The 26,767-nt window shown below is 39.4% G+C and overlaps 1 protein-coding gene across 4 annotated transcripts in view; it reads left to right on the top strand.

Annotated features, from left to right (window-relative positions):
- LOC124716661 (protein lin-52 homolog) overlaps window positions 1-26,767 on the top strand; it is a 41,279-nt gene that overhangs the window by 2,023 nt on the left and 12,489 nt on the right. For 2 of the 4 annotated variants that reach the window (XM_047243198.1, XM_047243200.1), the window contains exon 3: window positions 1,041-1,136. In XM_047243198.1, the coding sequence (XP_047099154.1) occupies window positions 1,041-1,136 (96 nt within the window). Of the gene's footprint in view, window positions 1-1,034; window positions 1,137-26,767 lie in introns of all 4 variants that reach the window. The other 2 variants (XM_047243197.1, XM_047243199.1) reach the window with 1 other exon arrangement.

Genomic DNA, 26,767 nt, shown 5'->3' with positions numbered 1-26,767 from the left:
AATAGAGTAGTCTGAAAACAGTTTATTTCTTCTCTTGCCTTATATTTGGCATCCCACTCTCTCGAATATTTATTTTTTACTGATACTGTGTATATATTGGTGCAATTTACTACTGAGGTCACTATATTTTCATCAAATGAAATAGAAAATGAATCGATGACAGACACTACACACCTGGAGTACATCTTTCTTCCAGTGAATTGGGTTATGGTTATGGTGTTATGTTTCTGGGTTACGAGGGTTCTGGTTGGTATTTCCTTTTTACCATTTTACAGGTTTCTCTTTGGATACAAAAAAATTCTATCCTCCAGGCAGCCTGTTTTGGATTCAATTCCTTCTTGTTCTGTGTCAGAAGTAAGATCTCTCCTCCGCGTAGTTCTCATCTGTTTCGTCCCTCTCGCGCCAACGAACTTCCTCCCATAGTTCTTTGGTTGTGCAGAATGCAGCCATCTGAAAATATGGTGACTGGAAATGGTACATGGGAAAAAATGATAATGACGCATCTTAAAGGTCGTCAGTGCAACGAAATATATATAAAAGGTTGAAACGAATGTATATAGTACGTACTTCATTGTATCTCAGTAAGAATTATATCATTTACTCCAGTATGTATAGCGAATTAAAATTCTAAAAGCAACTCACCTCCGTACCAACTGACACATTCCCAGGTGTGTGGAGTCAGAAAGGTCTTGCAAGGCTCACAACAACTAGATAGTAACTGGCAGATTGACTGAAACACTCTAATGGCATACTGCAGTGAAGATGGGAAGGTACTGAAAATGTAAACAACGGCAGGTGGTGCGTATTAGGATGTGACAAACTGGATCATGCACGTAGACAAAAATGACCCCACACGTCCAGTAAAGGGTTAATTGAGAACCAATTTCAGCATACAAACTGCATTTTAGCCTTCATTCATTGAGTCATGAAGAGTGTAAAGATCTTGACATTCTTTTAAATACTTTACTGTTATGTAGTTTCTAATTTATAGAAATAGTCTTTACTTAGTTTTAGCACTTAAACTGTGTTGTTAGTTCCAGGAATGTCAAATTTTGTAAATCAAACTGCAGCAGCTAATACTAGTGGCCAGCCGTGGAACAAAGAACTAGACAGTGAGGATATAAACTTGCTGCACCGTGAGTTACTGTGTTCTTATGGACTGATTAATTAATAAATTAATTACTTCATTCATCCACCTGTAGGCAATCTGCATTGTATGAATGTAGTCAAAATGTTCACAATTTTCAGATTATTTATACACACAGTGCTACAGAAGCATATCTTAATACATTTAATATTGAAGCCTTTGTGGCCCAAGAAAGCAAAATATATTTTGGGAAAAAATATAAAATAATTACACTAATAAGAATGAGAGGATTACTCTTGCATTTTTTTTACTGCACGTGGTTTCGCTGTAAAATCACTAGTCCAGAATGAACAGTTCTCAGATATGGCAGTCAATCTGTTCGCAGTACAATGCAGGATAGTTCTTCACATTATTAACATACATGCCTACATCACACACTTCACAACTCCACTTAGTACGACTGGTATTAGCTGCTTTGTTACAAAGTACACATCTAAGGTTATTGAAACTTTTCCCATGTGCTATGTTGGGTTTGAATGAGTTCTGTTCCATTGGCAGTATCTTTACACCATTTGGGGTTGACTTTGTAGCTCTCGAAAGACGTGCAGTGATTACGAGGTGACACACTAGGAATGACATGGATGTACCCTGTTCAGGAAATATGGAAGCGTCCGATCCCACCCGTCTGCTTTGACCCATGACGTCACAAATATGGCGGAAACAAAAACACACACACACACTTTCCACAAGAAGCCTAATGACACTAACGGGACAAGCGCAGGAAATGGGGTGTTTTGGGTGGGGGGCAAACTAAATATAAACAAATTTAGACGCCTTGCGTAGCTACAACGTGTAAGTGAAGACAGCCATGCATGAATACCCACCCACCTCCCCAGGGGTCGTAACCCCTGCAACCCATAGAATATAAAGATGCTTCAGTAGCTGATTAGTGTTTGTCTTTAAAAAAAAAAAAAAAAAAAAAAAAAATCTCACGGTATAGAACGAACAGATCAGAAAAATAAATATAATAAACTAAAACAGAAATTGGAGGAAACAGATAATTAAAATAAGTAATAAGTGTTTTTAAATTTTAAAAAAATCTCACGAGATAGAACGAACAGATCAGAAAAGTAAATAAAATAAGATAAAACAGAACTGGAGACAGCCACACTCAAACCAAACTCCGCGCCGTCATGACGTCACACACGACAACACCCTTACGTCACGGGTCAAAGCCGACGCGTGGGATCGGACACTTCTGGCGACCCCCTGTTCACATCTTTCTGTGAAAAAGGCTACTAGTTCACAACAGTCGCAGCATATGATGCCACCACTTTTTACTTTTTTGCCAGTTTCATGTAGGGATTTTATTATATCCATGCAGGTATCCCATATGAGGATTGTAATCTTTTACAGGTTGTAGGCACCATATCCCAGCTCCTGTGCTGTCATTTTTTTTCTTGTGGATGTTGACGCGTCCTTTATGTTTTGTCAATTGGAGAAAAAAAGTTGCTTTTTTTAAACCTTTCATAACATAGAAACAATTTCTTCTTCAGAACAGACAAATTGGAAGTCTCCTCTGTCCACCATCTTCTCACTGCTGAAATCTAAAGACATCCCAACTCACCCTCAGTGAACAGAGGTAACGAAGTAAAATAATTATTGAGAAATGCCTTGTGGTTCAATCGATGAAGGCTTTGTCGTAATTTTGACTCTAGCACCTTTATTTATTTTGTAGTGTTTCCTGCGGCTTTATAGTAAGTATCTTACCTGTTCCACATCCCAGAGGGTCTCCTGACTATGAATCAATTGGAATGAGAAGTACATCTAATCTAACCTCATCTTACTGTAATATGCAGCTGTTTCCATTTGCTTGCAACAATATTTTATAACCCCTATTTGTTGGCCTCTGGGGTAAATATTGCTTCACACTGGAACAGCCAATGTATCTGATATTCAATCACACACTGGTTCTCTGTTGATTGATAAGAGTGATAGAAAGGAGTGTATAATTTACCATAGCCACCTTCTCGTTTCTTGGGCTGCTGCTCATTGTCATTTACATTGTTGCCCAGCAACCAAGAAAATATATTTCAGGAGAACACTGAATAAATGTAAGTAACTCACTTCACAGGATCAGAAGACCAGTGATGTTTATACTGGGTGATCTCTTTGTGCCCGTTAGTAGAACAATAAACATTTCCAGATATTTGTATTAAGGCAAAATGGAGAAATAATGTCTTTGCCCCTGAACTTCCCATTACATTTATGTACCTTACAGACAGCTGTTGTGTGATGTAAAATCTCTTCTTTATCACTGTAGTGTTTATAAGGATTTGCTGTCTAGGGGGGACAAAAGTAAAGCCCTATGGAAAAAAGACTGCAATTAATATACCATAAGTATATATGTATATAAAGTGGTTCCTTTGTATTGTATCATCTTATCATTCTGTGTTAAAATGTATTGAATTTTGTTTGTATTCTTGTATTCACATATTTGTAAGTTCCATTTCCTGGAAATGGTTTCCTGTAAGCTGACATATATTTGGACAATATCCATATTGTATTTATTGTCTACAGATGGATAAATAAAATAAGTAAATAAATATTGCAAGAAATCTACATATTTCATCTTCATTTGTATGCACAAAATTTGTTGAGCCACCTATCTTTTGAATTGCATTTAGATTTGTTTCATATATTATTGTAAGTAACAACTCTGGAGGGAATACTGTACGAAAGATTTCTGTTGGTGATTCTTTGCCCCCTTCAGCACTAGGATGTGTATTGTCACAACAGTCTTTTCAACCTTTGTAAATCAGAAACTGCTCCCATGTAACTGCATTATCAGCTGTTGTTTCCAACACTTGCTCTTGATATGGAGAATCACGTTAAGTTACCGACAACTATACTGGTTCATCATTGAAAATAAAATGGTTTAGAACTTGTATGTATTTCATTGTCAAAACTCGACTTTCACTATCAGATATACAAGAGTCGGTCACTTCGTATTGCCAATGGCAAGGAAAGCATATATGAAGAAGAGAAATTTGTTAACATCGAGTATAGATTTCAGTGTCAAAGTCTTTCCTGAAAGTACTTGTGTGGAGTGTAGCCATGTATGGACATGAAACATGGACGCTAAATAGTTTTGACAAGAAGAAAATAGAAGCTTTCGAAATGTGGTGCTACAGGAGAATGCTGAAGATTAGATGGGTAGATCACATAACTAATGAGGAGGTACTGAATAGGATTTGGGAAAAGAGGAATTTGTGGCACACCTTGACTAGAAGAAGGGATCACCAATTTAGCAGTGGAGGAAAGCGTGGAAGGTAAAACTTAGAGGAATACCAAGGGATGAATACACTAAGCAGATTCAGAAGGATGTAGGTTGCAGTAGTTACTCAGAGATGAAGAAGCTTGCACAGAATAGAATAGCATGGAGAGCTGCATCAAACCAGTCTCTGAGCTGAAAACCACAACACATTTCCATTAATATTTCAGTATCTAACTCACTTGCTTTGAATTTTCTTCTGGAGCAGTGGGCGAACACTCGAAGCCTAAAAAGAAAGAGAGAGAGAGAGAGAGAGAGAGCAGAACAAGCATGTGGCCATTCATGCTGCCCTTCTCTGTATATGTTCAATATCCCCTGTTAGTCCTATCTGGTATGGGTCCCACACATTTCAGCAGTATTGTAGAACCAGTCGCACTAGTGATTTTTAAGCATTCTCCTTTGTAGACTGACTGTGCTTCTCCAGTACTCTACCAATAAACAGAAGTCTACAACCTGCTTTACCCACAACTGAACCCATGTGATCAGTCCATTTCATATCCCTACAGAGTGTTACACCGAGATATTTGTATGGGTTGGACAATTCCAACAGTGACTCATTGATATTGTAGTCATAGGACACTAAGCCTGTGGGGTCTTTTTTTTTTTTTTAAGAGGAAAATTTTACATTTAGATTCAGTTGCCAATCTCTGCACCACACTGAAGTCTTATCAAGATCTGACTGAATGTTTATCCAGCTTCTTTCAGGTATCACTTCATCATAGATAACTGCATGCTCTGCAAAAAGCCTGATTTTGCTATTACTAATATGTGCAAGGTAGTTAATATACAATATGAACAGCCAGCCAGGGTCCCAACACACTTCCCTCGGGCACAGCCAGTGTTACTTCTACATCTGACGATGACTTTCCATACAAGATAACATGCTGTGCCCTCCCTACCAGAAAATCCTCAATCCAGTCACAAATTTCACTTGATACCTCATATGATCGTACTTTTGACAATAAGTGTAGGTCCAGTACTAAGTCAAATGCTTCTCAGAAGTGAAGAAACATTCCGTGTACCTGGTTGTCATGATCCAGCGCTTTCAGTATGTCGTATGAGGAAAGTCTGAGTTAGATTTCACACAATCAGTATTTTCAAAACCTGTGCCGGTTGGCATTGAGGAGGTCATTGTGTTAAAGACGCCTCGTTTTGTTGGAGCTGAGAATATGTTCTAAGATTTTACAACGAATTGACATCGAGGATATTGGATGGTAATTTTGTGAATCGCTTTTAGTGCCCTTCTTGTAGATGCATGTGACCTGTGCGTTTCTCCGTGCACTGGGCACGGTTTTTTGTTCGAGGGATCTATGATGGATACAGTTAGAAGAGGAGCTAACTCGGCTGTAAATTCAGTATAGAATCTGACAGGGATTCTGTTTGGGCCTGGAGCTTTGTTCAATTTCAACAGCTTTATCTGTTTCTCAACACCATTGATACTAATACTTATTTCATTCATCTTTTCAGTGGTACGAGGATTAAATTGGGACAATTCTCCTGGGTTTTCCTTTCTAAAGGGACATTTGAAAGTGGAGTTAAGCATTTCACCTTTCGCTTTGCTACACTCAATTTCAGTTCCTGTTTCATTTGCTAAGGACTGGGCTCTAACTTCGGTGCCACTAACAGTGTTTACATACAACCAGAATTTCTTTCGGTTCTGTGAAAGATCACTTGACAATATTCTGCTACAGTAGTCATTGAAGGCTTCATACATTGCTCTGTTGACAGCTAGTGCATTTCATTTAGCATCCCTCTATCTATAGCCCTACACTTTGTTTTACACCTATTCTGTAGTAATCTCCGTTTCCTTAGAAGTTTCTTTACGGGGATAGCATACCGTGGAAATTCCATATCATTATGAACTGTTCTACTGGGTATATATCTATCCAGTGCATGGTCAACTATTCTATTAAACTTCAGCCAGAGATCCTCTACATGCTCCTGCCCTGTGTTGAAAGTTAAAAGATCCTCATGAACATTGAGATACGGCACTTCTGACTTTTTTTTTATCTAGTTGACTGAACATATAATTCTTTCTGGGTGTTTTAGTTGCCTGTGTCCTCAGAGCCTTTTGAAACCATGACTGAATAAAATCTTCTTGGTTTTCAAGCCGCGTCAATTCAAATCAAATTCTTGCGCTAGTTCCACCATCATCACTAAAGTAAAACTACTGACTGCCAGTACTGGCGTTATTTCTCACTTACATACCTACATTTATGGCTGCTGGCACCAATCAGAGAGGGCCAAAACAGTGTGTGTGTGTGTGTGTGTGTGTGTGTGTGTGTGTGTGTGTGTGTGTGTGTGTGTTTTCCGTTGTTGATTCCTTTCAACATACTCAGTGAATAGACCTTGTCTCTGTTGAAATTGTTGCTGTTCATTCTAATTTCAGCCACCTCCTTTGTAAAGGAGTCCCAGTATGTTGACACATGAGCCAAGACTCTCGTGTTCTCAAGCTGTATTTTGTGTCCATTTTCAAGGCAGTGCTCAGCTGTGGCTGATTTGTTGAGCTGCCTTTGCGTAATATTTCTCTTGTGTTCCGTACAACGCCCCCCAGCTCTGCGAATTGTCCCCACTAGATAGATGCGGCCGCACTCGCAAGAAGGGACACCATACATACCAGGCACATGAACAGCTATGTCATCTTTAGGAGGGCATTTGTAATGTCTCTTTTGCGGTAGCCATTCTACCTGAACACACAGCTCAAATGCTGCAATTAAGGCTGTAGGTGGTCGTCGTCAGAAATAACCTTGTCTCTCTGTATTAACATGTTGAGGACCACTTCGTTTTGTACAGGGTGGTGAAAACTACTGGTGTTCAAATATCTATCAGTGTGCATCAGTTTCCTGTGCACTGAATGACCAAGGCAGCCTCCTACCTTCTGCCCAACTAAAACCTCCAAGAACGCTAGCTTGCCATCCTTCTCCATCTCGATGGTAAATTTAATGTTGGGATGGACACCGTTCATGTGATCCACGAACTGCTACAGTGTATTCTCACCGTGAGTCCAGATGAGGAAGGTGTCGTCAACATGCCTAAGGAGCGAGATGGACGCAACACCAGGGGTCAGAGCCTGCTCCTCAAAGTGCTCGATGAAGAAATTCTCAACTGCAGCAGACACCTTCTGCGGATGCATTGTTTCGGCCCACTCTAATTGGTGCCAGTGGCCATAATCATTGGTATATAAGTGGGGAATAATGCTAACCCTGGTAGTCAGTAGTTTTACTCTTGATGACAACAGTGGAGCTAGCCATTGAAAGCTCAAGAATTTGATTCAAATTGTTGTGGCTTGAAACCCGATAAGTAGTATTAATACGTGTAGTTGCTTTCTTTGTCAACAGTGAATTTAGTGATTGCTATTGTTAGTTCCATAAATAGTTCTACTAGTGTAACTGAACTTTGGTAACGTAGACGTAGATCATTGGCACAGCGGAAAGTTCCACAGGACTGGAAGAAGGCCCAGGTCATAGCAATCTATAAAAAGGGTAGAAAATCGGATGCACATAATTACCAGCCAGTTTCACTGACATCGATTTGTTGTAGATTCGTGGAACATATTTTGTGTTCAGACATACTGACCTTTCTAGACTCTGAGAAGCTCATTTGCAGAAAACAGCACTGTTTTAGGAAACAGCAGTCATGTGAGACACAGCTGGCCCTCTTTGTGCATGATATACAACAGGCTCTAGATACTGTCTCCCAGGTTGATGCCATATTTCTCAACTTTCGAAGGGCAGTTCCGCACTGTTGCTCGCTCCAAAAAATGTATGCTTACGGTCTATCTGATGACATATCGGTCGGATAGAAAGTTTTCTAACCGACCGAGAGCAGTATGTCGTCCTGAATGGGGTGACTTCAACAGAAACAAGTGTAACATCACATGTGCCCCAGGGCAGCACAATAGGTCAGCTGCTTTGTACGATTTACATAAACGATCTGCTTGATGGTATTGACAGTGGCATTAGACTGTTAGCCGATGATGCTGTAGTCTACAGGAAAGTAGTATCACATGAAAGTTGTGTACAAATCAATAAGGATTTGCAAAAAATAAATGCTTGGTGTAATGACTGGCAGTTATCTCTCACTATTAGTAATTGTAACGTACTGCGTATAACTGCAAAAATCCCCATTAACCCTGTGGTGCATAGTGTCCACTACAGTGGACAGCTGTTAATGGTCGTTTCTTTGGCATTTTCAATGAGTCCTGAGGCTGCAAATGCACACAGTTCACTGCAGTGGGCACTACCTACTAGTGTTGTGTCCTGCATGCATTTTCAACCTCATGACTGATTGAAAACAACAGAGAATTGACCATTAAAAGTTGTCCACTGCAGTGAAATTCATGCAACACAGGGTTAATGTCATCTTGGACAGTTTCCAGCCACTGGCTGGGTCTGTCGGGAACACAAGCCTCTCCATCGTGCTCTGTCTTTCCACCATTCCCCCTCTTCCACCTTCGTCCAGTTCTCTCCTCTTCTCATCACACATTCCTTCACTCCCTTCACCCATCTATCTCTTGGTCTTCCTCTGGGCCTCTTCCCCTCCAGTTGCAGATCAAACATCCTCTTTGGAATTCTTCCCTCATCCATTCTCTTCATGTGTCCATACCACTGCAGTCTTGATTTTTCTATCCTGTCCTGTACTGGTTCCTCCTTTAGTCTTTCCCTCACATACAAATTTCGCAATCTGTCTCGTCTTTTTACACCCAACCTGCTCCTCTGGAACTTCATTTCACTAGCCTGTATTCTACTTTTGTCGCTTTTGTGCATTACCCATGTCTCACTTCCGTATGTCAATATGGGGACAAAGTAGGTTCGGTATATAATTCCCTTGGATTTCTGTGGCACCTCCTTGCTCCAAATAAGCCCCCTAATGCATTTGGTTAATGTAAGACTACAAAATAAATGCCCAGTCTTCGAAAGCAGTAACATCCGTCAAGTATCTGGGTGTGATTATTTGAAATGATCTCAAATGGAATGATCAGATTACACAAGAAACGGGCAAGGTGAACTCTAGATTGTGGTTTATTGGTAGAATCCTGAAGCGATGCAGTCCTTCAACAAAGGAAATTGCTTACAATACTTTAGTTCATCCAGTCTTGATAGTATTGTTTGCCTGTATGGGACCCTTACCAGTTGGGTGTGATTCAAGCGATTGAGAAAGTCCAAAGATTATTTTAGCCATCGCAAGAGCATTACAAATTTCATAGAAAGGTTGAAGTGGGGCACACTTGGAGATAGACGACGTGCCAAACGGAAGGGGCTGCTCACTAAATTTCGAAATCCGATCTTCGCCGAGGATTTAGAGCGTATATTATTACCACCAACTTTCAAATCGTGCAATGATCACCATTCAAAGATAGGGAAATTAGAGCTCGTACTGAGGCATTCAGCCAGCCATTTTTCCCTTGTGCGATCCGCAAGTGGAACGGGGGGGGGGGATATGACTTTTCCGCGAATTGTGCCCTCTGCCACACAGTGTCTGGTGGCTAGTGGAGTATATATGTAGATGTTTAGTTTTTTCCCCCAGTAGCTGTAAAATTTTACCATGAGTAAGTAGTGTGGGCTCTGTGTAGGTTTGTGAGTAGTGGGTTACAGTGTGGAATTTGTTCAAAGTATTTTCATTGGGGGGGAATGCAGTGCAATCACTCGCGGAAAAATTCCTGTAGTAGTTGGTGTTGGAGCTGCACCTTTTTTAGACTGAAGTCAGCTGATATGTATACCTGCTTAAAGGAAGTCCCTCTAACTAAGGGCTCACCTTCAGAGGATGTAATGTTTCCAAGTAGAGAAGGAATTAGCATATTTCATCAAAATATAAGAGATATTACAAATAAAGTTAGTGAACTGCTTATAGGTGTTGAGTATGAAATTATTGGTATATAAGAGCACCACAGGCGAAATACCCTCAGACTTCAAGAAGAATATAATAATTCCAATCCCAAAGAAAGCAGGTGTTGACAGATGTGAAAATTACCGAACTATCAGCTTAATAAGTCACAGCTGCAAAATACTAACACGAATTCTTTACAGACGAATGGAAAAACTAGTAGAAGCCAACCTCGGGGAAGATCAGTTTGGATTCCGTAGAAACACTGGAACACGTGAGGCAATACTGACCTTACGATTTATCTTAGAAGAAAGATTAAGGAAAGGCAAACCTACATTTCTAGCATTTGTAGACTTAGAGAAAGCTTTTGACAATGTTGACTGGAATACTCTCTTTCAAATTCTAAAGGTGGCAGGGGTAAAATACAGGGAGCGAAAGGCTATTTACAATTTGTACAGAAACCACATGGCAGTTATAAGAGTCGAGGGACATGAAAGGGAAGCAGTGGTTGGGAAGGGAGTGAGACAGGGTTGTAGCCTCTCCCCGATGTTGTTCAATCTGTATATTGAGCAAGCAGTAAAGGAAACAAAAGAAAAATTCGGAGTAGGTATTAAAATTCATGGAGAAGAAATAAAAACTTTGAGGTTCGCCGATGACATTGTAATTCTGTCAGAGACAGCCAAGGACTTGGAAGAGCAGTTGAATGGAATGGACAGTACCTTGAAAGGAGGATATAAGATGAACATCAACAAAAGCAAAACAAGGATAATGGAATGTAGTCTAATTAAGTCGGGTGATGCTGAGGGAATTAGATTACGAAATGAGGCACTTAAAGTAGTAAAGGAGTTTTGCTATTTGGGGAGCAAAATAACTGATGATGGTCGAAGTAGAGAGGATATAAAATGTAGGCTGGCAATGGCAAGGAAAGCGTTTCTGAAGAAGAGAAATTTGTTAACATCCAGTATTGATTTAAGTGTCAGGAAGTCATTTCTGAAAGTATTCGTATGGAGTGTAGCCATGTATGGAAGTGAAACATGAACGATAAATAGTTTGGACAAGAAGAGAATAGAAGCTTTCAAAATGTGGTGCTACAGAAGAATGCTGAAGATTAGATGGGTAGCTCACATAACTAATGAGGAAGTATTGAATAGGATTGGAGAGAAGAGAAGTTTGTGGCACAACTTGACCAGAAGAAGGGAGCGGTTGGTAGGACATGTTCTGAGGCATCAAGGGATCACCAATTTAGTATTGGAGGGCAGCGTGGAGGGTAAAAATCGGAGAGGGAGACCAAGAGAAGAATACACTAAGCAGATTCAGAAGGATGTAGGTTGTGGTAGGTACTGGGGGATGAAGAAGCTTGCACAGGATAGAATAGCATGGAGAGCTGCATCAAACCAGTCTCAGGACTGAAGACCACAACAACAACAAGATTGATTTTATTGCAGTCAAAGCAATGCACATTATCAGATCATGTCTATGATTGGTAGCCTCAACAAGAATGTACACGGAGATGAAATATCGTGGGATACCTCCTAATATCGTGTCATACCACCTTTTGCATGGCGTATTGCAGTCATCGGAAGTCACCTACACACGTATTGAGCTATGCTGCCTCCGTAGCCATTCGTAACTGTGAAAGTGTCACTGATTTTGTGCACGGGCTGACATCTCAATTATCTCCCATTAATATCTGATGGGTTTCATGATGGGCAATCTGAGTGGCCAAACAATTTACTCCAATTGTTCTTCAATTCAGTTGCGGAAAATTGTGGCAGAGAGGTACGACATCGTTGTTCGGGAACTGAAGTCATTAATGGCTGCAAATGGTCTCCAAGTAGCCATACTTAACCATTTCCAATCAACGATCAGTTCAGTTGGACAAGAGGACACAATTCATTCCATGTAAACACCGATCAGATCATTATGCATTATGGAGCTATGACTAGCTTGCACAGCACCTTGTTGACAACTTGCATCCACAGCTTTATAGGGGCCTTGCCACACTAGAAACCTAGTCAGCTCTTGCCTATTGAAATTGTGACTTATCTCACCAGGTCAGTTTTCCAGATGTCTAGGATCCTACCAATTTGCTCACGAGCCCAGGAGATGCCCCGCAGGTGATGTTAGCAGAGGCACTTGTCAGTCATCTGCTGCTATAGCCCATTAATGCCAAATTTTGCTGCACTGTCCTAACAGGTACGTTTGCTGTACATCCTATACTGATTTGTGCAGTTATTTCATGCACTGTTGCATGTCAGATAGCACCGACGATTCTACACAAATACAGCTGCTCTCCTTAGTTGAGTTAAGGCTGTCGGCCACGGCGTTGTCCACAGTATTCTTGGCTCACTCGTGACACTCTGGTTTGCAGAATGCTGAATTCCCTAACGATTCCCTATATGGAATGCCCCACGTTTCTAGCTCCAACTACCATTTGTGTTCAAAGTCTTGCCAATTCCCGTCACGCACCCATGAACAGGTTGGACACCTTTTCAGCTGAATCACCTGAGTACAAATGATAGCCCCGCCAATTCACTGCCCTTTTATACCTTGTGTATGTGATATTAACACCATTTGTATACGTGTGCATCGCTGTCGCATGAATTCTGTTACCTCAGTGTACTACACAAGAATTCAGTCTTTTATACATACGTCATTAAAATTTTTTGTAAATATTCGTTATAATAATATGCATCGAGGCTCTTGAGGGTACAGTTGGTATTTTCACTGGGTGCCTGCTGTAACACTGTCCCGATGCATGCTGCCCCTGTGGAGAGGTACCAATTCGTGTGGTAAGGGCTGTCTGATTGATCAGCATCTTTCAGATCTCGATCTCTCTCTCTTCAATGAAAATAATTGTACCTGCTGCACGATGATCGTGACAGTGGCCACTTATTGGTGATCTTGTGATTTCCTTCTCACTGCCAGGTGGACCGATTACCATATTGGGCTCTTCGAAAAGCCAACTGGCAGTTGTATACCTTTACTGTCACCTTTGCCCAGCCTCAGATTGCATCAACAAAGTTGTGGGAGACTTCTCAGACACGGTCGCTAGCACCACAGAAGCTGTTGTTACCTTTTCTTACAGGCCCCCCTCCACCACCAGCTGGAGCTGTGGTCGATCAAAGACACTGCAGTAGCTGTTAGAATCGTTTAAGGGCCCTGCAACATCTCAAGCGACATCCTTCACAGACTACCCTCCTCCCTAACCCTAAGGTTTGCCGTCTAATTAAATGCAGGAAGAGAGAATGCTGGGAGTGCTATGTCTTTTCCTTGAGACAATATACTTATTCGTCCCAGGTGTGGACCAAGCATTGTAGACTTATGGGTCACCAAAGATCAACAACTGTTCTCTCTCTCTTCCTTCGTGGTGATATTTGTACTGACATGTCAGTCCCTGTCCGAACACCTTTCGAACGCATAACCGGCAAGTTAAAGACATCTACCTGTCCGTACCACCCTCATTCCCTGCCCGACAACACTCGTGCGGAGTTATATAATGAATCTTACACTGAATGGTAACTGCTTTAGGTTCTTGACTCATTATGCAATGCAGCTCTAGGACTGATTCAATTCATTAGCAGATAATCCAACATCTGAATGGCACTCAAAGACTCTTCTACTGAGGGTCTTCAACTGTATTTGACTAGAATGTATTTTCTCTTTGTAATGGTGAGACGGTCTTGTCAACCCCATCCTTAAATCGGGCAGAAATCAACATCCATAAACAACTACTGGCCGATTACCCTCATCAAACTGCAAACTGCGTGAACGGATGGTAGCCAGATGATTATGCTGAGTTCTTGAATTAGGGGGCCATTTGTGCCTGTATCGGTTCAGTTTCTTCTTATCAGGCTAGTTCTGATTTCTGAAGGTCTGGCCAGTTTCAAATAATCTGATTAGTTTGGAAATGGTGATCCTACAGACCTTTTCTAAATGCCGATGCTTCATTGCAGTCCTTTTTGACGTAATTAAGGCATACAACATGGCTTGGCACCCTCACATTCTATTTACCCTTCATGACTGGGGCTTGCAAGGCGCCCTACCAATTTTTGTCAGTTTTTGGGTTGTAGCTGGTATGCCACTGGACTCCACACCTGTCCAAGAGAATGGTGTCCCACAGTGCTCTGTGCTGAGTGTTACTCCCTCCCTTTGTTATCGGGGGGCCTACTAATCTTTGCTGTTGGAGGCTGCTGATCTCTGTTGGACACCTAGTTAGATGATGACTTGCATTTAGTACCATTCCCAATCTGTAACCTTGGCTGAACTCGTGCCATCTGAACTGCCTCTGCTTTATTCTGTTCAAGGTATATCTCTCCTAGCAGTGCTGAAAGCCCGCGTAAAAAGTGCCTTACACATCACTAACATAAATACTCAAAACTTATTATATTTGTTTAATGTTCAGTTTCTTTAAAGTGAATACAAGGTTTAATAAGCAGCAAGTCCTTAGTGCCTTACAAAAAAACTTAAACTTTTCAGTCAAATTGTTTTTAATTATGAACCAGTAATGCCTCAGGTAAGTCATTCAGGCAAATATAATTGTACAACTAAAATAAATGAGTCTGTTTTCCATCTCTTTGACTGGTGGTGCGAGGCACAGTGTACCCACAATATCATCCTAATATATGTGATAGCCACCTCCAGTATCATGAAAATAGATACATCTTAAATCTTTTAAGTTTCATATTTGTGTTGATTAGTACCCTTGTTCTTAGTAAATACTGTTCGTCTACATAAAGTAGGATGCTTGAAATAGCACAGGTTCAACTATTAACGAACTTCCTCCCTTCGACAATTGACAGTCTGTTACATAAGATGCATTCATAGCTTAACACTAATAGGACCAGCATTAGCAAACTACCTGGAATGACTGCTATCAGTCAGTTTGACCGGTGACATTTATCCCCCCCTCCCCCATGTAGTGTAGTAGTGTAATATGTTAATTTACTTCAGTGTGGTGTCTTTAAATGTTGCTAAAGTATTTTTCTCACTGTATTGATGAGTTATACTTGAAGTTTTCTATAGAAACTATAATTAACTAAAAAATCGAAGTAAAGAATACAGTGTAAATACAGTATTCACAAAACTAAACCATGTTACTCAACTTAAAAATCCAAAAAACATACAATGATAAAATACCATTTTTATCACTATGACTGGTTCTCCATTAAAGCCCCAAACAGTCTGTGAACATACATTTATTAGGAAATACAAAGAAAAATTGACGTAAACTGCTGTGGCAATTACGAGAAAATAACGGCATAATCTGTATCACTTCAGGCAAGGTTACCTTCATAGTCTCAGATGTTATTGAATTTAGCATCTGTTAAAATTCAGGAGTAAGTAAGAAACACACACTTTTTGTTTTCTCCAAAAAAATTCCTGCTCTGAGATATGGGCCTCCAAAGATGACATTGCGAACTCCATTTTGAAGTTGTGACTTTGGAAAAAATTTTAAAATGCTGTATCTCTGTAACAGTTCTAGATTTTTGTTAGTTTTTTATTTGAAAGATAATTGCTTTATGATTACAATGGATCCTCCGTTTGGACATATCGCTCAAAGTTCTTTTACTGTCGCTTTTTGAATTTTTTTTATAGTTTACAGAATTTATTTATTTTTTCAAAAATACCAATACAGAAAAGTTAGATTTTTTTTCTGTTGATTAGTACCGTGTAACTATGTAAAGGAGAGCTTCCACTTTTAAGTTGGGCAGGTGTTATTTAAAAAAAATTTTTTTTTCTTCAAGGATAAGGTAAGTCTTCACTGAAGTTGTTTCTTACTAATTTCTTTGTTACAATGTTTATGTCTATTGTATTTGTTGCTGTCATTTCTTATCCACTTTCATTGTTGCAGTCATTTCTTATTCACTTCATTGTGGCAGATATTTGTTAAACTTTGTTGTAGTTTCTTGTCAGTTTCTTTGTCGTGGGTGTTCATTGCAGGTTTCTGTATTTTACTTGTTCAGTTCTAATTTCTTTACTGAAGAGGCTTCTAAGAACACTGAGATCATCCAGTGAGTTCTGTGTTTTTGTAAGGATTTTGCCAGTTGACACAGTTGCAGTGGGTTTTGTGTAAAGGACAGTTTGAAATGTCTTGAAAAGGACTGTTTGAAATGTCTGCTAACTGGGGCCACAGGAGAGTGAAGTGTGCATATCGGTAAAAGGGTGATATATAAGACAAACAAACAAAAACAAAACAAAAAAGACTTTGTTCAGGTTGGGAATAAGTGTTCTCATTTGAAGACTGTTTCAAAGTGAAGATGTTTCGAGTGACGACTTTTTGTTTTCTAAATGTTTTGACAGAATAACAACAATGATAGTATCTGGCCCAGGTGAGGCCTCCCATAGTGCAGATTTTGCATTAATAGAGGAAGAATTAAATAACCTGAATCAGTCACCTACAGAGGTAGGTGTTAGTCCTGTGAAGCAACCATGGTCAGTGAAGTCAAGTCATGAACTCTATGTATCAAGAAAGCACAGAGAAATTGCTGAAGCTATGGATGAATACACTACAGCAAAACTGACCACACTCTTCAAAGCAGAAATTCCATCTCCAGAAGAAAATGAACCAAAGCACTCCTGCACCTCTTGCCAGGAATTTTTCACAAATATCAATTCAGCTATTGAATATTGTGCATCCTACAGTGAAAAGGTGCAAGTTTTAACTATTATTCCAGAGACATTTTCAAAGAAAACAATTTTTAACCACATTCCATCAGTATCAAAGTACATGATAGACAAATCAAGAGATGTTAGGTAACTAAAAGGAGTCTTTGGAGTCTAATGGTCATCCTGTAGAAGCAGCTAAAGTTCAAATAGTGCAGTCATTTTATGTGGAAGATACATGGGACTGTTCTCGCCAGAGTGCCAACAAAAAAAAAAGACACTATAACTGTAACAGTTGAAGGTCAAAAAATTGTGAAAGTGAAGAAGTACATGACTCGCAGTATTAAAGAAACTTTTGCAATTAGCTGGCCACTGTGGCTGAGCGATTCTAGGCGCTTCAGTCCGGAACCGTGCTGCTGCTATGGTCGCAGGTTTGAATCCTTCCTTGGGCATGGATGTGTGTGATGTCCTTAGGTTAGTTAGGTTTAAGTCTAGGGGACTGATGACCTGAGATGTTAAGATCCATTTGAACCATTTGAACTTTCACAATTTATAAGAGCATCTGTACAACTTCACATATTGAAAGATACAAATTTTATGCATTACGACCTAAGTGGGTAGTTCCACACTTACCTAGATGGCTGTTTATGTGTGTACCGCATGAATTTGAGCTTTGTGTGGTAGCTTTGATGAAGAACTTACTTGAACACGTGACATATGACACCTTGGTTGGGCATGTGAAGTCATTAGTAGTCTGTGACGTAAAGCGAGAGACATGTTTGTTGCAATAATGTGGTGACTGCCCTGGAAAGGGAGGACTGTCTTTACAGACACTTGGCCTGGAAGACATAGCAGATAACGCTGCAGAAATTACATATGCGACATGGGAGGAAAATAAACTAATTTAAGAAAACTGTTGCCTTTGACAGTTTCATTGATGAACTTGGTAAATGGTCAGTGAAAGCAGTAACACACCAACATCTGAAGAGACTGCAACAGCAACACATTGCAGAAGTGAAAGGGAGTGTACAGGCTGAAGAACAATGTTTAGTGCTTCACTGTGATTTTTCTGAGAACTGGTCTGTAATTCTCCCACAAGAAGTACAAGTGTATCAATATTTACAGGAGTGACATACTTTCAAAACAAGACCACAAGTGTTGCAGTTACAAGTGATGACACAGGACATGACTCAGCACGTGCTTTGCTAGCAATGTGTAAAACTCTTCAACTGCAAACAGAGGCAGAGAAGACCTTCATTATTTCTGATGGTGCTCCTAGTCATTTTAAAAATCGTTGCCAGCTGTTTGAATTGAGTAAGTCGCTTGTGCCAACTGACTGGGTATACAGTGCTACTGGTCACGGGAAGGGGCCTAGTGATGATGGTGTACGAGGCCTACTGAAGCACCATGCTAAAAAAACACAATCTTTCCAGACCAAATACAGCTGCAATTCAGAATGCGGAGGATTTTACGAGACTCGTGAAATTTTACACATCCACAGCCGTCATTCTTTTGTACTGAGAGGAAATCGAAGAATTCTGTGAGCAGGAAAAAGCAGAATGGTCCAAACAAACGACTCCTGTGAAAGGAATTCAGAAGACATATTTTTGGACTCAAAGTGATGGGCAAACTCACTGCGTGCACTTTAAAGAGCGAGAAAGAAGAAATTTCGTTTGTTCGGCCAACACCTCAGTAACAGCAGGATAATATTCAGATTCACAACCTGAGAAGAGGGATGTTTGTGGCATGTGTGAATGACTGTAACTAGTGGATTGCAGAGATTGTAGACACCAGTTATGAGTTAAATGAAATTGTGGTGAACTTTATGCTACCACATGGACCAGCTGCTGGATATAGGTTTCCATGTGAAGGACAGCAGCAACACCATCAGTGTTCACTTCCTATTTACAATGTTTTGAAGATTGTATGTGCTCCAGTTCCTATTGGTTCAAAAAGAAGGCATAAGTCTATGTCAAAGGAAGATTTTTAGTTCATTGACTGGCTAGTTTCAGCACAAAACAGAGTGCGCAGAAGCCGTATAAATTGAAACATTTAAGTCTTTGGACCTCTCACATACATTTTGGAACCATTTAAAATGCTTGAAATAAGTCTCTTACTCACCTTTCAAAACTAAAATTATGTTAAATAAGGCTAGGTTTTTATTTTTATGAGCCTGTTATGCGATAATGTGGTAATAGAACAGGTTTTATGTATGACAAAAATTTCAGTTGTTTATAAAACCTGTTCAGCCTGTAAGTGGAAGCTCTCCTTTTCAGGGAATGTAGAACTATATGGTACTAATCAACAGAAAAAGAAATCAAAATTTTATGGATTGGCATTTTTGGAAAAAAAATCCACAAATTATAAAATAAGTTCACAACTTTGACAGATAAGTCCAAATGGAGGATTTCTTTCTAATCTTAAAGCAATTATCTTTCAAATAAAAAAACCAACAAAATACTTAGAACTGTTCCAGAGATACAGCATTTTAAAATATTTTCCAAAATTCGCGTCTTCAAAATGGTATGTGCTGTGTCATCTTTGGAGGGCAGTATCTTGGAGCAGAAATTTTTTGGAGAAAACAAGAAAATAAGTGTTCCTAACTTAGTCTTTAATTTTAACATTGTTTTCAGTCAAAGCCATCATCTTTATCAAAACACTTCACACATCCATACTGAACATGTTCCACATATGGATCCCATATGAATTTCATGCACTGCACATGCAGATTTTTGGTTTTGTACAACTTGTGCATCCTCCTATCTGGCAAGTCTTTCACACTGATACTTTATGTATTTCAGTAGTGGCAGTAAATGTATGAACTGGACCGTTCCTTGATTATACATTCAAATAGAAGAGATATTATTCTAATCTGGAAAGAAACATTCACAAGGTAACCTTTTCTCCTGTCGTCTCTCTGTAAAGGATCCGTGCGCTGCTTTCAGCAAGGTCTAGCACGTTGAAAAGAAATGTGCATAGGCCATCTTCAGCAGCCGTACTGGACAGTGCACTGACCAGACGAGATGTCTGGTCCAGAATATTAGATCCAAATTTTATGGAATTGTAAAAGCTCATCTGAATGCAAACACCCATTCACCATAATAACGAGGCGCACTTGACTTCTGGAGAGCACAACACCCATTCACCATAATAACGAGGTGCACTTAACTTCTGGAGAGCACAACATATTGACAGGTCACAGCAATTAAAGTACGCCCACTGTTTGACCAAATAACCCTCCACCACACACCGGCAGGTGGCTTGAGGAGTATGGATGTAGATGTAAAATGTAAAGGGAAAGAGTGAACGAGATCACAACAATGAAATAAAATTAGATGAGCGGATGTAAAAATCCATTATTATGCTTTTTAGATACATGAAACCTAAAAAAATAGCATGCTGGTTGAAATGACTGATTACTGTCCTTTAAGGTAAAAATGTTTATAATTCGTTCAGCTTTTGTAACAGTTGTTTGTCTTTTTCAGAAATGATGAACCACCAAAGTATATCAAAAGTCATGAAATTCAAGCCCCATCAATTAAAACTTACAGTATTTATTAACTATTAAACAACACTCACCTGTCAGATTGACTAGTGCGGTCCTTTTAGTGTTAGTACTACATTTGTATATATGTTCCTATTTTCATTATAATAATGGTTATAAATAATGAATATCTTAGTATCTACACTAGTTGTCAAACTTCCCTTACACACACACACACACAACATTCAAAGTTTAATTCCTCTTCTGAGTATTCATTATAGTTTATATGTTTTTTTGTAATTAGCTTTACCATTGTCATATACTTGAGTATACTTTCTAGGATGTATACGTAAATTTTCTCTTACACTTCAAATTGAATCAATGTCTTAGACCTATCTTTGCATTTAGAACTCCAATCTACTGCTTCATGTTGTCATGTTTAACAATAAAGTTAACTTGAGTGGAATCTGCCCAGCCTTTGGCTAACAGTTCCTTAATTGGGAGTACAGAACCATCTGGTTTGAACTTTAGAAATTCCTGCTCGTGGGCTACAATATTGTCAAAGGATGCTCAGCTTTCTTATGTAGTTTTATTTCCACAAATTCCTGTAGTTGTTCTTCCAAAGTATTCAAAGCATTTGCGTTACTTGTTACATTAATCAGTTCTCTACTTCATTCTAAAGCAACTACCCGATTTTGCACGTGTGAGGTACGGTTGTTGATGCTTTCGAACTACCTAGTGGGTAGTTCCTCTGTTTTGTTTTGCCATCTACCTCTTTAAACTGTTTTACAATACAACCTCCTCTTGGAGTAAATCACACTGTTTTTTTTTTTTTTTTTTTTTATTTCATGCTGTAATTCCTTAGTTAATTTTACAAAAGTAAAAGCTACTGCCTTTCCTTGTGTTTTTGGTGTTCGTACTGTCAGAGAATTGTTTAATTTGTTTAAGATCATCTGGTAATTTTTTAATTCCTCCACTTGAACTTTTGTGAGAACTATTAGCTCTTCCATTTGGCTCAGAAATAAACTAATTATCATCTACAAGTTAAATATGACATAGACAGTCAAAGCTGACGAGTTTTAGCCTTCCTTCTCTTGACCCCCATTTTGCGTGTAGTGACAGGCACACAATAACAGCTTTATACCCGGCAAATAATTAGACACCACAGCATGACTCTAGACAAAGACAAACCACTAGAAAGATCTCAGCCTGGGGCTTTTTACACATCATCTAATCGGGCACACAGGAAGTTATACTGCACTGTCAGTTTGTCGTGCGGGGGCAGAGCGACGCTACAGTGACTGTAATGAGCTGACTGGCCACTGCACTGTGAAATGAATAAGTGCTGCCATTTTGCTGGTCAGCTGCCACAGAAACTGTTGAAAATTGCTGCTCCACTCATAGCCTCGAAATCGGCACTCTGAATTCTTACGTACCAGTGGCGTACTGCTTTTCGACTCGTATGCCAAAAGTTTTGAGTTGAGCACATGAATATATCTTGCTGTTGTTCTGGTTACTGTGGCCAGCTATTTCCTTTCATTCACTTCTGTGCAACAATTGAGATTCCTTCGGTTTTTCACCAAATGGAAATTCTTTCTTCTTAAATATTTTAATTACTTTGGGCAGCACTGAAATGTGTGCTCGTCTATATATCCTTCACTGGTTATCTCGATTACTCTAGGCATCGTCATATTTTAATACATTTCGTCTTGAAAATTCTTCTTATTTTTCATAAAACTCACTTCTCTACCCTCTGTTATCTGTGCCCTGCACTTAGGGTGCCAAAATGGATTGCAGCTTCACTGTTCTGCAACTGCACTGAGCCCAGATGATGTTACCTTCCAAACGATGTCACCCTGGTGGTATGCTGGGTTCCTTTTTCCATTAATAATTTTCTCGTATGGTCACATTTCTTGAATTACCTCGATGCAGCGGAATTACTGGGCACTGCCATCAACTCTTGCTTTGTGACTTCTTCTCTGTCCACAGAGGGTTGAGGGCTGGAAGAAAGCATTGATATATTCGAGCTACTAAATGATATAAATGTGTTTCAGTAACTCTTGTGTGTTTTTTGTTCCAATGTAACAGCTATAATGTTGGGTGAACAGACCTCTTATAACCAGTACTTCAGAAAAAAATGGTTCAAATGGCTCTGAGCACTATGCGACTTAACTTCCGAGGTCATCAGTCGCCTAGAACTTAGAACTAATTAAACCTAACCAACCTAAGCACATCACACTTATCCGTGCCCGAGGCAGAATTCGAACCTGCGACCGTAGCGGTCGCTCGGTTCCAGACTGTAGCGCCTAGAACCGCACGGCCACTCCGGTCGGCAGTACCTCAGAACATTGTCTCCAAACACTCTTAGAACAGAATCTCACAACAGAATTAAATGACATTTTGCAAAAGCCTCTGTCCACTACTTTGCCAGGCATTGTCATTGTCAGCATCATATCTTGTTCTCTGCCTTCCAAAACACCACCGAGCCATAACGCCAAAAGTGTAAGCGACCCCTTCACAGCGGTTGGAGAGGCTCGATCACAGTCACATGTCGGTGTCGTTATATGCTCGTGCATCTTGCTTGGACTTGTGCAGCCATCAGACCATTGTGTGTATACTGGAAATTTCTCTACATATCTACTACGTAAAGAACATTTTTACACGAGAATCTGTCATCTGATTGTGAGGAAGATGTGCAACATCTTACTCTGAATGAACATGAAGTCGTATCACAATACTTCCTGATAATGCCTTTAACCTTTAGTCTACTCTTCATCATTACTGAATTGTGATGTGAATCTATATGTGCTCCTGGGTGTGCCTTACAGACCACTATCTGATTTCAGAATATCTGTTCCCTGTCTTTGGGCCTTTGCTGAGTATATACTTCGAAAGCTTATTTGTTATTGTTAGCTCATCTTTATTCCATAACTCGTGGTCTTTCACCTATATCATTTCTATTTCTGAGCCTGTGTTCTTTGTTAGCTCTCTGTTAACACAAAATAGTTACCCACAGAATGTCCTTATACGTGCTCCACATCTCATTTTATGCTTGTGATATAGTCTCGTATATCAGTACTATTGTTGTCAGTTTGGTTTGCTGTTGATTCTGATGAAATTAATCCTACAGCTGGACTGTGCACAGTAACTCACGCTTTGCCTTGCCTTCCCATTCGTATTGAATCCTATTCTTGTTACACCATTTTTTTACCACTATTGCTGTTATCCTTTGTTCACCTATCTGTTGCTTCAGAAGTTTGGAAGGTGTGTTATAGAATACAAACATTTTTATTTATCTGTTTATTGAGTTATTCATTATGCATATTACAGCCTATTATCTAGAAAGATAACATAGATCAGGCAGTCACTTCTACAAAAATGCTACTACTAAAATTATTCCATACCACAAAAAAATCAATAAAAAAAAACAAATACCCAACTATTAATACTACTTCAGTGCTACAGATTCTTTTCTGTATGGCCATTTGTTATGGTGCATCTAAACTATTCGCATTTGTTTCCGCTGCTGTATCCGCCCTGGTACTGCCATGGCCAATAGCAGTTGTCTGTTGGGTTCATTGGACTTAGAGCAGCACATCAATAGCATTTCCACTTTCCAAACAATTCCACATTTCATTGGAATTTCTCAGAATTCACACTTCTGTGATCACTTTTATTGACACAATATAAATTCTTGAAAACAGTTGCATTCTGTGGTCCCGATCTCAGTTGCCTCCTTCTATCTGTACAGTATTTCATCTCGCCGGGAAGGTAGCGTACTGCCGTGCAGTTGAATGCCTAGGGAAGTCTCCTTTCACCTTCGTGTATATTGCAGCTGCAGTATCATCAAAGATGTGCCAGCCTGACTTGTTCCTCAGGGATGCTCTGGGGCCTAGCATATTTACTGCCCTCCAGATAAGTTGTTGCACTCAAATTATTCTCGGAACCGAGAGACGGCTGAAACCCGAAGTGGAAAGCTGCAAGATATTTAGAGATTCGTGAAATGTATATCGGAAAGACAGATTAGAGGCCATAGTTGGCAGAGTGTTTATTGCTGTTGACAAAAATATTGTCTCTGTTGAGGTTAAAGTTAAGTGTGACAGTGAAGTCATCTGGTTGTGTACAACAGTTGTAAGTGACACCAAGTTAATTGTTGGATATTTTTACCAGCCATCGTTCTGCTGTGACCCAGTTCACAAATGTCGTAGATCCGGGGCTGATGCGTAGAGCAGTCTGAGTTATAGTGACCCGTGTTTACATTTAGTGATTTTGCTGTTTCCCTTCATTTACTCTCACGTCAAATCAAAACAAAACGAATATCTGTGGCTGGGAGCTATCGAGTGAATTAAAACACATTCACATAATTAAGGAAGACTGAAATATGTCATTAGTTTCAGATTTTATTTTACTTCCACCTTTATGACAGTCGAGCATTAATCACCTTGCGGAACAAAGAAGTTACTTTTGTCTGTTTGCTAAAGAAATTTGAGTTTTGTTAACATTTTCCGCAGAGGCAGTCAATGTATTTGAAACGAAATGTTTAATTCCACAGTACTGGCTAGTTTCAACTGTTTGCTGCATTTCAAATACAGGTTTTCATCTTCTAGCATGTATGGCATTATGGCATAATAAAGAACAAAACATGATATAATTCAGTACTGGTGCGCCAAGAAAATTTACATCCCGAAAACCACACTGAAAGCTTAACATCAGGTTGAGGTATACTTCATTGGGAATCTGGACATACGAATGTGCCGGTATATTGATAATTTTTACTTATCGACCGTCTGACAGCACCTGAATAAAACACAATTTTAGTGCCATACGCGTTTCGCCTTTATTTTCTGCAAGGCATCATCAGTGGCCTAGAATATGTACATGTGTTAGCTATTTTATTTACATTTTTGTCACTGTGCCTATAGGTTATAAACAGTTGTGGTGGTTGGTATTTCCTATTAAGTAGTAATGTTTCGAACTGTACTTACAGGTTGCGTGGAAAATTTCTTACATATTACACTCCTGTTGCATTTTTGGTGTTGTTCTTCTTCTTATGATCGCCAATTTGCGGTTTTTTCGACATTCCACAGCACTATGCACTGAACGCCTGTTTTAATGCAATGTTTTGGTTTCTGTTGTCGACCGTCAAATGTTTTTGCCAAAGATCGAATGTTATTGCCAAACTTATGAATGTAACTATTGAAGTATCTGTGGTCTGTTCGTGTATGCATTTTTGTGTGTGTGTGTGTGTGTGTGTGTGTGTGTGTGTGTGTGTGTGTGTGTGTGTGTGTGTGTATTTCGACGTGGTACGATTTTTTTTTATTTATTTATTTATTTATTTTTTGCTTTGTGTGTCCAGATGGTGTGGGGAAGAGTTTTTTTGTTTTATGTTATCATTTCCTTTATTAAGTGTAGTAGGGAGCCTGTGCTGATGTGTGTTTGTTCATTTATCACATGTTTGTTTTCTGCTATGGCTTTCTGGATGTGGAAGTTTTCTTGCGTTTGTATAAGATGTTTGTCATGGTTGCTTATTCTCATTATTTTCATTTCTTGTTCCATGTTTGTAGGATAATGGTTGTAGTGTTTTAAATGCTCTGCAAATGTGGAGTGGTTTGTTTCATACTTCCAACATCTGATATGTTTTTTGTATCTTGTTTCAAAATTCCTGCACGTCATGCCTATGTATACTGCATCACAACTTTGACATTAAAGTTCATATATTCCTGATTGTTGGAATTTGTCCCTCTTGGAAGCTGGCTGGCTTAGGTGTGATTGAAGGGTTTGCCCAGGCTTATATGCTATTTTGAAGCCCTGTCTCTTCAGGATGTGTTGGTTTATGTGTGTAGGTCATGGTGTACCATCTGGTTCTTTTCTGTGTGGTGTTGTCATTGTGTGTGTTTGTAAGTTTTCAGCTTGTGAGTTCTTTTGTATTCTGGAAATGTTGTGTTTGTTTTTTATTTGTGTATTTATTTTTTGATTGAGCCTGTGTACCACATGTGTGTCATACCCGTTGTTCCCAGCTATTTGTATGATTGTACTCATTTCTTGTTCATAGTTTCTCTTGCTGAGTGGGATTCTGTTTAATCTATGTAACACGTGTCTTAGTGCTGCAAGTTTCTGGCTGAGGGGGTGGTTGGATGTGGAATGTATTATTGTGTCTGTGGCTGTTGGTTTTCTAAAGATGTTAAATGTATGTTTGCCATTTTCTTTTTTAATTGTAATGTCAAGAAAATGTATTTGATTTTCTTTTTCAAGTGTGAATTTTATGTTCTGATGAGCTTTGTTTATTTCTGAATGGAGTTCATCTATTTTTTCACTTGGCTCATCTACCAGACAAATAATGTCATCCACATATCTGTACCAATATATGATTTTGAAACTTTCATTTGTGGTTATCTTTTCAAATATATGATTTTCTAGGTGACTGATGAAAATG

The sequence above is a fragment of the Schistocerca piceifrons genome, chromosome 9, assembly GCF_021461385.2.
Source record: "Schistocerca piceifrons isolate TAMUIC-IGC-003096 chromosome 9, iqSchPice1.1, whole genome shotgun sequence".
NCBI classification, from domain to species: domain Eukaryota; kingdom Metazoa; phylum Arthropoda; class Insecta; order Orthoptera; family Acrididae; genus Schistocerca; species Schistocerca piceifrons.
Note: the sequence above shows the minus strand (reverse complement) of the source record. Positions and strands in the feature narration are given on the sequence as shown.